Raw genomic sequence first — 17868 nt, forward strand, 5'->3', positions numbered from 1 at the left:
AAAATCAACATATGCAAAGATCGGGAGAGATGCATGCACGATTGCAACTGTGCTGATGATGAGTCTGGCATGCCCTTACCTCTCCGCCCTACACAGATTTTAAGGGAATTTCCTCGTGAAGAAAGAAGCAGGGGATCGAAGGTTTAGAAATTTGTGCGTTTATTAGTGAAGACGATGTTCGAGCAATCTCACCGCTTAATTTCATCGACGATGCCGACGCGAGGCCTCCGGAAGTCGCGTTGAGGTCCTAAATGAACAGCCCTGCTGATGAGAGAAGAGGAGAGAACGACGAGTCCGAGTGCCTTCGACGAAGACATTTAATTTCTATATATCACAAAATTTCTATATCACATACTTCTTGCGACTTGCTTGCAAAAGTTGCAGCAAAGAAAAATCAACGAAACAAGGTTTTATAATAATAAATATAATAATAAGGATAGTCGCAAAATAGCAGTAATAATGATAATTATTTTATAACAATATAATAACGACATATAATAACGACGACGCTAATAATAAGATAATATTGCATTTACAAGTCTTCAAAGGGACATTTACGCTTATTTATATCGTTGTCGCTCTACCCTCTTCTCTCTCTCTATCTAATCGCGCAATTCTCACTGCTTATGATCTTCACTGTATCACGTTCGTCTTTGGTGCTACGCGAGTATGGTGTCGAGTATGCTAGAACTAAGATCGATTTGAGATCTTTACTAGATACCGCGTCTTTCGTGTTTTCGGTCGCGGCGGACGGGCTGTCCTCGCGTCGAACAAAGAATCGAAAATTAAAAAGACTCACGCGTCTCACCCTCTCACATTCTCTCTCACGGTTACTCTCGCACGCTCGCATTCGGCACCTATGTGTGGAACATAGCACATATTTTTTTCTGTATATTTATATATATATTTTTTCTCTCTTTATATTTATATATATATATATATATATTTATATATTTATATTTATAATCATTAATCCTTCGTTCATTATACCTATCTATATATTATCTACAGGGCAGTAGCCAAACGCTGACTGACTGTGCGAACTGCGAGTGTTGTCACTTGTGCTATCCGCTCGCGACGATACCGACGACTTCGATTTGACTAGAGAGACGCACGCTCATACATCGTCTCATATTTCCCGATCACGATGATCCTCGGGAAAGTAAGCGCGTCTTTTGTTATGTGTTATGTATTATGGTTGGCATGTTTTCTACCTCTGTCGCGACGTGTACCGTCTATGTCGCAAGTGGAGAGATCGCGCGGGCGCGCCGCGATGCGCTCGAAATTCTATCGCTCTCTTGGTCGTTTCATAGCGCGGCAAATATTATGTACGTCGTCCATCGATGCGTTCCAGTAAATTCCTGAGAGTATATTGTTTCGCGAGGGAAAGAAAAAACCGAAAGAAGTACGTAAGTAATACGAGTCTCTTGAGCTTGCGATACCCCGGTTGCGGTCTCGGCCGAGCGTCGTTTTATCTTCCCGATATCGTGACGCAGAAATCGGTCTCACGACGTGAGACGAGATGCTAACAGTGGCGGCAAGTTTACATCCGACATTCATTTTGCGTGATTTGTGTTTGACATAAGTATGGACGCCAGAGGAGTTTCTTCGGGACATTACTTTATATATTAAGCTGGCGATTAATCTTTGCGTTTAACATTAGTTAGGTGTTAGGCTGATATTTCACGTGTCGTGCGACAAATTTTTCAAGCATGTTGATTGGTTGCGAAGTAGAAAAGTTCTCGAGCCTCTAGAAATCCTCTATCTTGTAGCCAATCAGTACGCTTGTCATACGACATGTGAAATATCAGCCTTACCCCGTATTTCTTCATTTTGTAGTATTCTGAGACGACTCTCCAGCGCTTACATTACTTACCATTGTCAAACACAGAGTGCTATGCACTATACATACTGCAATAGATCTCAGATGTAAACATATATTACGGTGAACATTCGTGTGAACTTCTGTAAGAAGAGGATAAACCCGAAGGCAAAGTATATATCGTTCGAGTCGAAGCGCATCGCGGCCGAAAGGAAATTTTGATGATAAGCGGGCGCCGCGGCGCGAACGATGTTAACTTTTCGATCGTGATTACAAACGTCGATAACGTCGCTCGAGTGTCTCATCGTGTACTCCCTCTTTTATTTTATTTTTATTTTTATTTTATTTTAAATTCTATTCCGTACTTATACTTATAAATTAGTGTTAAAAGATGCATCCGCACCGCGACGCCTCGCCATTTTTCATCGAACGCCTCTTCCGTTAAATTTCTTTCTTTCTCTCTCTTTTTCTCTCTTCCCACGTTTCTCCTGTTTCATTGCTCTCGTCGACGCATCAACGATGATGGTTCAATTTCGATGCGATAGCCTCGACTTTTCGCGCGATTTTAAGGGACATTTGGTATTTTTTTTTCTCGTATTTAGGCCCTTTTCTCCCACGATTGCGCGTTTCCGCGTGACGATGACTAGATTCTATACGAGCGTACGTTGCTTTGCGTCAGCGTGGGTATGTGTGTGCGTGTCTCTGTACACGTATATATATACATATATACATGGGGCATTTTCGCTGAAATTTTCACACTTTTACTCTGACCTATTGCAATAATTTTGACAATTTTTTCCCGAAAAGTATTTTGAAAAAGAGAAGACACCGTATTTTTTGGTTTGGACCTACGATCAATATTTCCAACAGTGTAATTTTTGTAAAAATTGAATTTTTTGGTAACTCTACTTTTTAAACAGTAATATCTTGGAAATGTTCAATCCTATCAGGTGAAATTTGTTCAGTTCAAAATGAATTACATGATGTATATATTCTCTTTAATTTTTGAACAGTCTAAAATTGTGTTGTAGAATTGTTGTAATGTTAAAGAGCTTTAGACTGTTCAAAAATTAAAAAGAATATATACATCATGTAATTTATTTTAAACTGAACAAATTTCATCCAAGCGGTTTTTTGATAAGATTGAACATTTCTAAGATTCCGTTCCAAGATAACGTTTTAAAAGGTAGAGTTACCGAAAAATTCAATTTTTATAAAAATTACACTGAAAATACTGATCGTAGGTCCAAACCAAAAAATACGTGTCTTCTCTTTTTCAGAATACGTCTCGGAAAAAAATTGTCAAAATTATTGCAGTAGGTCAGGGTGAAAATATGAAAATTTCAGCGAGAATGCCTCATATATATACATGTATATATATATATGTATATATACGTGCGTGTGTTGCGTATTCATGTGTGCGTATGCATGTGATTCGTGTCGATTGAATGTCATTCTTTTCTTTGGTGATCGTCAAATTAGTTGACTTCAACGCACGTTCGATCTTTGGTGTGTTCTCGCTGGCAGTAGCTCAATATCCGCCATGGGGATGACGCAGAAGTGGCGAAGATCCCTGTCCATCGGTAATCCGTAAAAGTATGATGAAAGCGAACGAGATTCGAGGTATCCTTAGCAATAATTTTCGAAGAGAGATTCCCTTTGTCTCTCCCTTTCTCTTTCTCGACACTCTCCTCGTTTTTTTGGGGGATAAATACGATTTCGCGACCTCGTCCTTCCCGAGGAGGAAAACTCGCGGACTACTGTTGATTATAGAAAAGTGCGCGCGATAAAAAATGCATTATGATACGTTACCCTGAAGTTACAGCGGGCTGTATGACGATGTTAACTCGATTCTCCCCCATCCATGGAAGGTAAATGTCGCAGAACGAGAGAGATATAAAGAGAAAAGAAGGAAAGAGAAAGAAAGAGACAGAAAGAGAGAGAGAGAGAGAGAGAGAGAGAAGGGAGAGAAAGAGAGGAAGAGAATAAGGGAGAGAAAGAGAGCAAACAGTAAGTTCGATCTTGAGCAGATTAAACCTATCTTCACGAAGACACGCGACATTTTCGACGAGTTCTTGCTACGCGCGTGTTAATCTTAAGATCACAGGAGACACAATCGCCATAAAATATGTCCGGGATCAATTGCGTCCTGAGAGAGGGATAAATATCCATTATTCCGAAAGCTCAATTCGCGAGCTTGCAGAGTATGTCCGTCCGCGGAAAAATGCGTGTTCGCGGAATTTCGGTCGAATACATATGACTAGAAATATATGTAGCGATTATCTCTTCAACATCAAACGCATCAGCTAATTATAGTTATGTATTACATTGTGAGCATCTCGTTTCGTCGAACGTACCAGACTTAAATCAAATAGTCAGCCTCTTTCAGTCTGCTTGGCCTGTGGCAAATTGAGTTAGAATCATATCATTCACATTTTACATGCGCGAATTTAATTATAATAAGAATAACCCAGAATGTTTTTCCAATTTTTCCTTTGTACTTGCTGAGAAATAGAAGAGGATATCTCGACTATTTGTAATCGCTCGTGAAAGACATAAGGTATGTGATTCAAATTGAATTAGCTTTTAAGCCGAGAAGAGCGAAAGAGAAAGGGGAAGCTCGCGAGCCTCCGTTCGAGCTTTTGAGTTACAATTACAACGAGGGTAGATTGCGAGGCTCGAAGAGCGATGGACACGGAAGGATCGATGGTGTTCGCGTTTGGTGCCCGCCATCCCCGTGCGATCGCGTGACCTTCCTTTCTCCAGCTACGATCCACCGTCCCGCGTGCATGCGCTCTGCACCGAACTCCTGAAAGTGGAACGCCGCGATTTGTGATCTACGACCGACCGCGATCGCGATCTCGTCGTACGTTCAGTCCATCATCATCATCATTATCATTATCATCATCATCGGTGTCGTAATGGCTCGCGTGCAATGGCGAGCGCGATTACATGGCCCCGTTGCGCCTTCGCGTGGAAGAGCGAATCACTGAACAAGCTCCCGACTTCCGTGCGAGCGATCTGACGCGACCAGAAAGCTCGTCGTCCACCCGAGGGGATGGAGATTCCCTCCTGCGAGGGATTAGCTTCGTCAGCCATGTCCGCTCGGGCGATTCCTTGCCTCGACGGAGGCTCTCCGACGAGGAGGGTGTTGCGAAACCCTTGCCGAACGGTTCGGCCGATCGTGACTTTGATGAAGGTGCTTGATTTTAGAGGTCTTGGTCCGCGCTCCCGACGTCTCTGGACCATCACGATCACGATTACGTCGTCCCTCGTTTGCTCTTCGCCTTACCACTATGCTCCTGCCCAGTGCTCGGGCTGGGCGGAGCGCTGTTATTCATTCTGGCCACCCTTCGATAAATCTCGCTGTTGACGAATCGCGGATACGAGTCCCGGTGCATGAGGGTGTAGATTTGCAGCTGTGCTTCGTCGAAGGTGTGCGGCGTAGGCTCCACCATGTTGCGGTTCACGATTTCCCGCACTCGCGAGTCCAGACTCACCTGCAAAAAACACAATCGACAAAGAAAATGGGTTAATAAAAATTCTCGTAACATATTTATGATTACATGTATGTGAAAATATCTTGCGAAACTGCAACTCGTTATATTGTTCTTAAGTCTTAACTTACAAATCACTGTTCGCATGCAATTCACTTTTTTTTTTATAAAACATTAAAATCTTGTTCTACGATAGTTTATTATCTATATCGTATAATTCTATGATGTTTCTCTGTATGATAATGTGTATAACAATTTTTAAAGTTGCATTTTATTCTTTTAATTGATTACATAAATATAACTTTTTAGAAACAGACAAATTTAATACCTCAAAAATAAAGATAAATAGGCCGAATATGCCAGTCCTTTGACCAATTTTGCAACAATTTTTATCACAAAAATGGCGAAGTATCGATATGTTCAAAGCTGTAAACAATGATGAAAAAAACTTTCTGAGATTATAGGCCACATTATGTATGCGAGGTACCTTTAGCACGATCTTTTTTATGTTATCTCGTAAAATTATGTAGGTGATTGCAATAATGCACGGAATTGTACGTGCACTGTACAATTTGCCGTAATGTTCGAATGGCAAAAGAAGGTTCGTGCATTCGCCCCGTTTGGGTGAATAAGTCGTTAAAGCGGTCACTAGGTCACTAGGTCAGTCGGTTAATATGAAAGAAATCAGTCACGCGCATTCGCAGAGCTTTTCTCAAACAAAACATTACATTGCAAAAGTACATCCCTCTTCACTTCAAACTGCATTTAATTTTACTGCCTCGTTTTTCTAATTCTCGCGCGTTCGTACCCTCTATTTTTCGCATCTCGATAAAATGGCGTAATTAGATAATACATAACGTTATCGATTCTATCGTCAAAGCTAACAGCTCTGGAAGCGTAGGAATTATTTTGTTACGAAATTTATAAGTTCTTATGATGCATCGCTATTCAAAGTAGTAGATACTGATCGCATGACGCTGTACATGCTATTTATATTAACTAAATGGATGTCACGTTAGAAACTGCTTATATATTTCTAGGAATTGATACTATCTCTACTTCGATCGAATGTAGGTACCATAATGTATCATAATGTACCATAAATATACTTTAAAGTGTCACGTAAAATAATTGTAACTATACTTAATTCACATAGTCATATATTGAGGATACTTAGACGAATGTATATATATGACTTTATTATTTATACTATTTTGAAGTAATATGTCGTTATTTTATATATATATACCATTTACTACTTTCTATCTTACTATAAATAAAAATTTATTAAAACTATGTAACAATTGCGAAAAAAAAGAACAGCAACAAATTGAAATAACCGATTCAAAAAGACTTTACAATTGCTAAATAAATTAAAATAAAAAAAACATGAAAATATATAAAGAATATATATACAAATTTGTTTCAAAATAAATACTAGCTTTAACTATCGTTAGTATTTATATATTAATATGTAATAAAAATATCTTTTATCTCTATTTTTTACAAGAAAACTATAATTATGCCATTTTTTATAATTGTACATGTAAATAATAGATCAGCGATTATTTACTAGCTCCTCCTAAATGTCTCAATCGAGTCACGATTACGATTACTTATCATGAGTATAAGTAAGTATTTCATGCGAGAGATTAAGAGTCTACTCACTTCTTTTGGTGATAGTATGGATATGTAATCCTCGTAAATGTAGCGCGCCTTTTCCTCGATCTTCTCAGGATTGCTCTCCCTCTTGAGTTGCTCGCAGGCAAGCCAGAAGGCGATGTTCTCCTCGCTGTACTCGCTCACGAGGAACTCTCTGAAGAGCTTGCGGCCGGCGGCGCTCTTCATTAGTTTGTCGAAGGACGAGCCCCAGGTCCGGACCTCCTCCAAGCTGCAGCGCTCCAGACCGCCGTCGAGGCCGTCGAGTCCGTCGAGACCGTTACCCGCACCTGCACCCGCGAAGTCGGTAACGCTGATACCGCTGCCATGCTCACCGCCGACACCGGCATTGCCCTTTTTCTTGCCCTGATCGTCCGCACCGGTACCCGTCGAATTACCGCCGACTGCCGCCAAACTGAGACGACAGCGCACGTTAGAACCATCTTATAGGTTTCTCATTATCGTTAACACCGTGTAGAATTATGCGAAATAATCGAGACTGTTAAATGAATAGGCTCTGATACGATGATTCCATGATTAATTTCTATGACGAAAAATTACCAACTATTTCACGTTTGAATCGCGTTCGAAAAGAAGCATGTACGTATTTATGTATAATATGTACTTAAATTTTTCTTATTACTGTGTGTGTGCAAGGGAATAATTAAAAATAATAATTCATTGTAATAATAATTCATAATATTACATTTCTTGTTGTGCAATCGCTTTAATCTACTTTACGTTACAATTGTGACAGTAGATCTGATCGATTCTATTACCAATCAGATTGAAATTTATCACAGATTATCGTGTCGAGGTTGAAGATCATAAATCATCGTGTTAATTATAATTATACGATTGTACGATTGTAGAGGGACGAGCAAGGAGCGAGGGGAAAATGAATATCAAACTCGGTAGCCTCGGGAAATGAAGATATAAAATGAGTGGCTAATGGAGGAGTGTAATCCGGCGGACACGCACACAAATGCAATAGGAAATAATAATAGGCAACTAACGTCAAGATAACTATAATTTAATTGAGACACCGCGGATAACGTGAGACACAAAGAGATGTGAACGAGCGGCATCGAATCGCGACAGAAAATATTAGTCGTGTCGATAACAGGCCCAGAACCTGGTCATTGAAAGGCCGATTCTTTGTGCTTGATAACGCAGCTGTACTATGGTGTTTGCGAATCACAACTGTGGAAATAAATGGCGATTCTGAACGGTTTACGCGACTTGGTCAGTTGGCAAATAACAAAAATGACTGTTTCTCTACTGGCTGCCATCTGAATCAATCAGACCTGCATTGATTTCTAAAAGTTTTTCCACTTGACTGAATAAGAGAATAATATTTGGTAATTTTATATTTCTTACGTGCTACAAGCGTTTGTTGTAAAGTATTAGAGTCTATTCCATTTTATTTGATTAATTTTACAAATTGTAAAATTATCGCGTGTTTGCAGGCTTATTCATTTTTTCATTATTATTCATTTTTACGTCAACAGTGATTTCTATTAAAAATATTTCTCAATTATAGCTATAATATAACAACTAATAAAGTAGACAACCACAGTGATTTCATTGTCAGACATGTTATTGCTTTCGAATGAAGCTTTGAACTGTTATCGAGGGTGCATTTGCCCTCGAGGGTTAAAGAAAAATATAACGTTGCGCAACATGAAGCAAGTAGAAAATTTTATAGTGCTAAATCAGAGAAATTGTTATATTTCAAAATACGGATTTTTCGAAAGATTTCTATATATTAGTATAACGAAACAGTTAAGAGTACACGGTCATGTTTTCTCGTGGTATAGCAATTCAGGAAATGTCGTTGCACCTTAGAGATAAACTCTTTCGCGTCGATGCCAGCCCAGAATGAGTAGGTTACGCGTATAATCTGCAAAGATGGTTCGCGTAGGAAGGACGCGTGGTATGTGCATAACCCCGTTTCTGTCAGCCGTAATACGTGCATTACGATAGAGCATCATCATCGACATAACAAACAAGCAGCATTAACGCACACAGTCCGTGGCCTGCTTACCATTTATTCCTACTTGTGGCATGAAACACAGAAAGGCAATATGTAGGTACGTCTGCACGGTAATAAATGGATCACACGCGAGAGTTTAAAGACAATGGACCGATATCGTTTCAATGCCGAGAGGTTCAGTAGATGAAGTAAGCACGAAAATAGCCGCGCGATAACGATAATAGCGCGTTACTCGTTTTCATCTACCTTATGTTAGTGATTAAAATGAAAACTCTTTGCGTAGACTTTTCAGTAACTCGCCATCGCGAGTACGTTAGGTAAACGTACCAATGCCGGGACACTTAAGACCTACGTCTGGATACCTTTATTATCTTAGTTTATAAATAAGTATAACGCGAATCAAAGTCAAAGATAAAAATATAATGCAAGAAAAATATTATCTTTGATTTTAATTCGCGTTATAACTTATTTAAGGACTAAAGTGATAAAAATGTCCAGACATAAGTACGTGTCCAGGCATTGGTACATTTACCTTAATCACAGACCGAGAGACTGAAGTCACTTCGCGCGATTCGGAGATCTATCTTTTGTTTATTAACGATTTGTCCATTGTCGTAGACATATATAAATCATCGAGTATCATTCTTCATAATTTAATAAAACGTTTCGTACATCGGTGCGCTGTCCGTTTCACGGAGTTGAATCAATGTAAAACGTCAATAGGTATAAACGTTATGAAAAGAAAAACATTTCGAATAAAAATCTAAGAGACGGCAAGAATATTTGATTTTTTAAGATTTAAAAGAAGATTATCAAGATTTTCTGCTTTAATAAACAAAAGTCTGGTTCGTGTTTGCAAAGCAATTAGAAAGGACGCGGGACAATAAACGAGCAAAACAAAATTAATCGTATTGTTCTAATATCTAATCACCTGTTTTGCTCGTTTATTATCCCGCGACCTTTCCAGTTGATAATCTGCTTTAAATAATTCTGCTCTAAATAATTACTGAAAGTGTTGGATTGACATTGACAAAAGAACAAGAAGCCGTTGCTCGACTATTGTGCCAGCAATTTCCTTTATATCAATCGCATCGATGTACGAGATGTGATCGGGCAAGATCGATAATACCACGAGCAACTGCAGCAACAGCACCAGCATAGGCAACAGTTGTCCTTCTTCGATCGGCCCGTGAATCCGGCCGCTTGGCGTTGCTGTTGCTGCGACTGCTGCTGCGACGCGGGCGCCTGTTGCTGCTGCGACTGCTGCTGCTGCTGAGACGATTGTTGCGGATTGCTATGCTGCATCGTAGACCCCGAGGCCTGGCCTTGGTTCTGTGCACGGAGGCGGCAACCACCAGCTACACCTTCGCCGCCTGTCCCGTGACTAACGCCAATCCCCATTGCAGTTGCACCGAGTCCACTCGACATCTGGAAGCGACATCCGCCCTCTGAATCCGCACACCACGTGCGAACGAGCTTATCCTGATGCTAAGAATAGTTCTACTAAATCAGTGGTTTCCGGAACACAATGGACCACTTGTCGGCTTTGTGATTTGTTTACGCAAGGTGGCTGACATTGAATCTTTTTAGAAACACATTCTCGAATATAGACTAATAATATGAGATTCTTCAACGCTAGTATTGCGCACATTTCGTGCACATATTAGGATACAAAGAGCTAAATTATATTTTATAATTATAATAATTTAATTGCGTATGCGAAAAAATAATCATTCTTTAAATATCAATGTTTAATTTATTATTAAAATGTAACAGATATTTTTATTGCAAGTCAAAATTATATTGATTATAAAATTCGTGGAAATAACTTGGAAAAGTTTTGGGAGGGAAACAGAATTGTTATACGTCGAAAGTAGAGTTCAATTAAGCATTTAGCACGAGAACTGCAATCATCAAGTTCCCATTTAAAATGGTTCATAAATCATAAATCCTAAGAAGAGAATAGGACAATCTCGAGGACAATCTACTCGTGTGGCAACACGATAAAGTTAAGCTTAAATCAAAATAAGCTGGTTGTACGATAATTGACACATAAGCCTTCAAAAAGCAACCAATTAGTTCGGATACGATTGTCGTACGCTCAGCTGCACGTATCGATTGGCTTGTATTTTCAGCGCGGCCCGGCGATGGCGATATCGAAGTGAGAGATGTAGCTGGAGATTTATTATTCTTCCGTTCGCTGTTCCATTCGAGGTCTCCGGTATTTAAAATTCATGATCGCCAGACGGCTGAGCTGACCGATATTGGATTCCCGGAGAAAGTCTAAGGAGAGGATTAAACCCTTAATGCCATATTTAAGAACGCGATCTCAATTCGAAATCAGCATATTTCCAAGCATTTCTTAGTAAGTTTTGACATTACTCAATTGCAGTTTTGCTTATAACGTTTCACGTTTTGGAGCAAATCGACAAATTAATCTAGTTTATTTTCGCGTTGTATTTTTTCTCCTTTTTTAAAATTACGCAAAAGAAATATTATAGCGACAAAAAATATCAACGGGAAGACCACCGATATTTTATTGTATAGGTACGATATGTTGAATCAAAATCAATATTCGAGAATCTCAAATATCACTAAAGTCTTGATGCAATTCGCATAGTTATGAATTCTCTCTTCTCATATTTTCCTATTCCGTTAAACGAAAGAGAGGTATCTAAATAGACGAACGAAATTCTGAGCACATAAATTTATTCTAGCATCGAAACCTCGCGATTCTCGCGAAAATATTCAAGCGCGGCTTATCCATTTTCAATCGTAACCCAAAAGAGATTCGCGGAACGAAGTTTGGGTATGTGCCTGCACATGCACGTAACCGCGTGCGGCCCTTTATTTTTACACCGTGTTGTATATCGATGACCCGTTCTCCGTGCGGCCTCGCGCGATAACGAATACATCGGACAGAGTCGCTTATAGGGAATGTGGGTAGAGGTTGATAAACAGCGAGCACTGGCGTAAATTATACACGTGTATCCGCGAGTAAACGTGGTGGTGCATACGAATGAGACGCGTGAAGATGAGAGGGAGGAGAGAGAAAGAGATGGGGAAAAGGAAGAGAGAAAAACAGATACGAAACAATTGGGATAGGAAATCGAAATTAGACAATCGAGGTCGTAGAGATTGGGAAGAGAAACTGTCGTTTAATCGCCTACAGTCGCTTATAGAGTGATATAAATCGGACACGGATTTACGCGAGCGCGGTGATTTAGAGCGGTCAGGAAATAGAAGCCGGAAATCGGAGAGACCACGCGCAAAAACCACGTTTCAAGTGGCTGGCTCGTAAAAACACACCACGCGATTTATACACGAGGCGAATTCCAACCCGTATCTCAGGGTTCATCTTTTCGAAAACGAGACTTCAATTACGAGACAATATAACGATGCAAATTTCAATAATCTCCCAGCGCGATTTGTTTTGGCAGACATTATGGAAACAAGAGCTGTTGTTTATGGAGAACAGTGGGAAATTTAGGAAACATTTCGTGCTAGGCGATTAATTATAAGCTACGAATTTTGCAGTTAAGTTAGTTTCAAGATAGCTAGAATATATAATAATAAAGATTTATATCTCAGTGACAAGAGCCACGTATCTGCAAAGTTGCGAGATTGTGTTAATATAATTAAATAAAAATAATTACATAAAAGTAGTATTGTCAATTAATCATCTATATTAGTTTTACAATGCATAGAGAAATTAAATTTGAGTTATTATTAATTAATTATAACAAAAATAAGAATAATAAGTAAATTTGATGATTATTATTAATTAATTATAACAAAAACAAGAATACCTAATAAGTAAATTATTTGCGTTGATTAATTATTATCGGTTTATCTTCAATAGTCATCAAAATTTGTATAGAGAAATGTGTATTTTTGTATGGAAGATAATTGACATTTTTTGATACAATTTTGGATGTTAATTTCTTTTCATAATGCCCTCAAATGCAAATACTCTCACTGCGTTTAAAATGGTTCTGAAACGGCGATAGTGTTTACGCATAGGTGCATGTCAACATGTCAATGGCCCAATGGTGTGTTGGCTTCATGCAGCACGCAATCGCGAAGCACGTGCAAGCTGCAACCCCCGTTTTCCTCCTCGCAAGCTTCGCCCGATAATCCCGTGAATTTATTTCGATCGGAGCAAGCGTATGCGCATATCCATATAAATGAATTTGTTATGTCCCTACGTGAACATTGAACGAATGGCAAGCTGTAGATATTTCGAGCGATATTCTAACTAGTGATAATAGAGGTCTTGTTCATGTTATTACACTATGCTATTTCAGAATTAATTTGCAATAATCCAATTCTATATTGGGATAATTTAAGCACGGTTGAATGCAATCGGTTTTCAATATCCAATCCAGCCACGTTGTTTATTTGCATGTTACTAAATTAGAAAAGGCTTCATAAACTCCGAAAATTAGATCGTTAATTACGTTAGGCATATACATAGGAATTTTTATATTGTTATAGCTCTTTTTTTTAACTTTTCGTTCCACGGATTTAACTGCGATGTTCGCCATGTGCACACATTTGTATGAGAGATATCACTGCGTTCCATCGCGCTGTAAATCGAATTGGCTGCTGCAGTTAAATACCCTTCGAAGAAGATCAGCACGACTCCATTACTATTTCGTGTTGAGTCTTTAATTCTTTTCTTAAGACAGACGTAACGAATGCAAGTATACGTTTACGTCTTGGATCTTACCTCTATCATGTTCCATGCATTCGAAAGCGAGCCCAGCTCGCTTTCCGCGTCTTCAGGATCAACCTAATCGGCGCGTGACCGGCGCGGCGTCGAGATGCGAGGGTGCGGGTGCGGGTGCGGGCACGGCCGCGAATGCACCGTGCCCGCGTTCGCGAGTGTCCCTCCCGATATGCGGTCGTCCCTTTAGCCCGGTCCTCCCGCGGAGCCGCCTCGCCGGGCCTCGCCCGAAGCCCGCATGCTCCCAGCGCGCACCAGTGCCCCTCAGCTGAAACCGCGTAACAGCCCAGCGCACGAACCCTTCACGGACTCGCGGACGGATACATAGGTACACGCACCACCAAACAGCCAACCGACAAGCAGGTTCCTCGCCTCGCGATCGGGCGAGGCGCTATTACGCCGACGATGATGGCGACGTCGCGCGACGACACTGAACAACGGCAGACCCCGACAAGCGGAGGGTTACGTCGTCGACGTCGCGCATGATATTTTATCCATTTCCCGCCTTCTTCCGGTTCCTGCTGCTGCCGATTGTCCGTCGTTTTTCCCTCGATGATCCTCTTCGTTAATACCACCCGTGCCACGATACCATTCCACCGCACTGTCACCCTCTCGCGGTGCCCTCCACCCTTCTCTCTTAACGGGACAGCCGCGCGCGCGGATCGACTGGTCGGTCAGACGAGTTAGAGAGGAGTAGGAGAGAAAAGGAGAGAGCAGAGAGAGAGAGAGAGAGAGAGAGAGAGAGAGAGAGAGAGAGAGAGAGAGGGGCGGGAGTGCGCGGATGCGAAACCTGCCACAGAAAGGAACAGGAAGTGGAGATCCTTTGCTACTGATGGCGTTTACTTTCAAGGATGAGCGTGATACGATTGAATGAATTCGTCGCGCTCCATCGAGATACGCAGTCCCGTATCTCGAACTTCGAAAATTTGCTCGTTCGGTCAACCAACTGGGACCAAATCCTTGAACTTTAGGACGATGACGATAACGACGATGCTGATGATGATGAAGACGTCGCACGCGATCGACTCATCACATTCTTCAATTACGCGATTTAAAAGTGCGACTGCGTCGCGCCGTGCCACGCTCTCGGGTCAGCGCCGACCTCACATCATCTCTTTTCTTCGTGGTTGACCTAGGTGGCCGTACGCGATCGTGCAGCAGTTTCGTTCCCCGTTGCGCTTGATGGAATTATAAATAGGTACTCGCGTCTGTTAGAAGATGTTACGCGAGGCGCTGGCGCGGCCAAGCTTAAATGTCTCCGCTGCTGCCGCTCAGACTGATGCTGATGCTACCGCTGTGTCTGCCTATGTTCTTGATGCTGTTGATCGCGCTGACAGGTGCCCGTCCCGCGTATCTTGTACGCGCGAGCCCGAAAGAAGGTGTAAGGAAGAGAGACAGACGAGAGAGAAAGAGAAAGATAGGAAGAGAGGGAAAGACGATGAACGGAGAATGTTAGCGTATTTGGTTCGGCAGAAGGAGAGAAGCGTTGAAAGTAAGAGCGTGAGATATTGAGAAGATATAGATGAGACAAAGAGAGAGGGAGCAGGCGAGAGAGAGAGAGACAGAGAGCAAAGAGAGCAGAGAGAGAGCGAGAGAGCGAGAGAGAGAGAGAGAGAGAGAGAGAGGAGGGGAAGGAGAGTGAAGCGTAAGTGAGTCGATGCGCTGGTTATTGATTGGTAGCAGTCGAGACCAGACGGAGAGACAAACTCGCGCGCTGTTACGCCGGCAAGGTAGACAGCTGAAGACTATCTTCGAGTTAGCTTCTCGTCGACTGACTGTTTGGTATCCTGTCGGAAGACTTCCGGTCGCGTGTTGATCTTTGCCGGTCGTACGGAAAACTTCTGAGGAAGATTAGTTTCGGGAAGAGATTCGGATTTATTGATGATAATTATACTGGAAGTTGTCGTGGATCCTCTCTCGCACGATTTCGAACGTATTATACCGTTTTCGGAGCACACCGACGTTTCTTTGTTGATATTCGTCGGGAACGCTGATAAATTGTGATAGAATGGAAGCGATGTAGAATTCGACGCGGGAGTTTATCTTGACGAAAGAAATCTTTGGAGGATACGGCCTGAGAGAGAGAGTACAGGAAGATGGATATCGATATATTCGGATGCACTGCTGCGATCGATTGCCACGATTTTCCTTCGATTTATGTCGCGTGTATCCGGAACACTTATCACTGCTACGTCCGCGTGTTGTATCTTATCCTTATCTTTTTCTCCCTTTCTCTCTCTCTCTCTCTCTCTCTTTCTCTCTCTCTCTAGCTCTTTTTCACTGTTCGATGCGACGTTCGAAGGCGTATCCGGTATTATCGCGTGTCCTTTCCTCGCCGCCTCTTTTTTCGCGCGGGGACCGTTCGCCTTCGCGCCACTTTATGCGCGTTCCCCGTTATTATGCCCGGGCCGACGCGGGCAACGGTCGGGAAAGCTACCGGGAGCTTTAAAGCTCCGCGACCCGCGGGGAGCTGTCGTCCGGAGTTCGGCCAATATGGCGGTTACACGCGCTTACACGGTGCCTTAGCCACCACTGTCTGCCTGTTTCGCGCGAACGATTCCAGCGACGCCGACGCCAAGCGCCGCCGACGCCAAGCGCCGCGACGCGAAGCTACCCGGCGCGAATGCGTCTCCGCAGACCGACGCCGACGCTGTTACCATCATAGAACGTCGACGCCGACACCGACACGATGGTCGAGCCATCGGCCGATGTACGAGTACCGCGATGACGGCGGCAGTGCTCGTACTCGCGATCCTTGCGTGCGAATGACCCGCCGATCATAGAAGCGTCGTTACGACTATGGCTCGCCACGACGAGCAATCGACGATATGATCATGACGACGGAAATCCGTGTACATGTAATTTGAGAGGAGAATAGAGAATAGAGCGCAAGATAAAGCGGGAGCACTGGCAGACTAATCGGAAATGTTAAAACGATATGTTGGAATGATCTCTTAATGATAATACTAATAGTTATGACAGAATCATCAATACATAATGATAACACTAATAGTCATGACAGAATCATCAATACGTAGTGGACAAATTAGATAAATTAATTGCCGTGCTTTACGCATTTCAAGCAGAGTAGTAAATAAGTAGTAACGTTAAGAGATAAAAACAAATTTGATTCTAAAAACGTTAAGAGAATTTATGTCTAGGAATTACATATAAATGTATAAAACCATTCGACAAATATATTGCCGTAAGTCTGAAAGAACAGTTGAATATTTCGGTGAAAATGAAATAGTAAATAGCATGAAAGTATATTCTAATTTATATTAATAATTATAAATAATAACTATTGTTTTTAGGATAGAAAGATTCAAAGATGTATTCGAAATTATCATTGTTTCTCCATCGGGTGGAAGAATTTGAGAAAACAAATTTTTCTATTAGATATTCTTTAGATTTAATGGCAAATCTTTATAATTTCAAACCATTGTGTGTTAACGTAAACAAGAATTCTCTTAAAACAGTATGGCATATTAATGCAATTACGAGATATAATTCTATGTAAAAACATTGTTTGCAATTTTTAATCTTATTTCGTTCACTCAGTGACAATCTTGGTGAAAAATGACGTCGAAAGGGCTGAGAGAGTTAAAACTATAATTTCTTGGTAGGTTAAAACTATCGTTCTCTCGATGAACTTTGAATCTTATATAAAGCGCAGTTAATAATAGATAAATAAACAGCTAATAATAAAAGTGATATAAGAGAACTAGAAGAAAGCGAAAGCAAAACGCATTTGTGGCAACGTGATGCCAGGATATTTTTGCAAAATATGGATATAAGGCTCTTTCATAATTATAAATATCATCACATTCTGAAAGGAGGCGCTTGTACGCAAAAATAAATAGACACGAGCTTCATCGTGGTCGTCGCAAACCTATGCTTAGATTTTTATGGAAATCTCCCGTCGTGTATTTTAGGGATATTACGTTTTCGTGGCAAATTTCATTTTCTTCCACCCTTCCCTAACCGATGACGCCGTCCTTGGCACATCGTCGTTTTAGCAGCTTTTAAGTTAAGTAGTTCCGCGTTTGTGGTGCGAGAGCGGAAATTTCTCTCGCGCTAAAGTACCATCTCCTCCTTCCGTTCGCGGCGCGGCGTCCGATCGATCACGCGACTGCGGCCAATACTAGACATCATCATCCCTCCG

At 41.3% G+C, this 17868-nt stretch overlaps 1 protein-coding gene across 3 annotated transcripts; it reads right to left on the reverse strand.

Moving 5' to 3' along the window:
• Positions 1-135: 135 nt before the first annotated feature.
• On the reverse strand, positions 136-16253 carry Dhit (Double hit). Of its 3 annotated transcripts, XM_071787103.1 has the most exons (5): positions 15646-16253; positions 13707-15544; positions 10104-10462; positions 6988-7393; positions 136-5322 (listed from the first exon to the last, which is right to left on the reverse strand). In XM_071787103.1, the coding sequence occupies exons 2-5, from the start codon at positions 13713-13715 to the stop codon at positions 5083-5085; spliced, it is 1014 nt and encodes a 337-aa protein (XP_071643204.1). In that variant the 5' UTR covers positions 13716-15544; positions 15646-16253; the 3' UTR covers positions 136-5082. The 3 variants fall into 3 exon arrangements, with proteins under 3 accessions (XP_071643204.1, XP_071643206.1, XP_071643205.1); XM_071787105.1 differs by having other exon boundaries at positions 10104-10402; positions 13707-16252; XM_071787104.1 differs by having other exon boundaries at positions 10107-10462; positions 13707-16252.
• Between the last annotated feature and the right edge of the window lie 1615 nt (positions 16254-17868).

Source organism: Temnothorax longispinosus, chromosome 8 (assembly GCF_030848805.1).
Source record: "Temnothorax longispinosus isolate EJ_2023e chromosome 8, Tlon_JGU_v1, whole genome shotgun sequence".
Classification (NCBI taxonomy): Eukaryota; Metazoa; Arthropoda; class Insecta; order Hymenoptera; family Formicidae; genus Temnothorax; species Temnothorax longispinosus.

What these genes read in the sequence shown, in the direction of transcription:
- Dhit (XM_071787103.1), bottom strand. An exon ending in TGTTGCTGCAGTTGCTCGTG is followed by an intron (nt 7,394 to 10,103) that starts GTATTATCGATC and finishes CTGTCGTCTCAG; the next exon opens with TTTGGCGGCAGTCGGCGGTA. An exon ending in CCATACTATCACCAAAAGAA is followed by an intron (nt 5,323 to 6,987) that starts GTGAGTAGACTC and finishes TGTTTTTTGCAG; the next exon opens with GTGAGTCTGGACTCGCGAGT.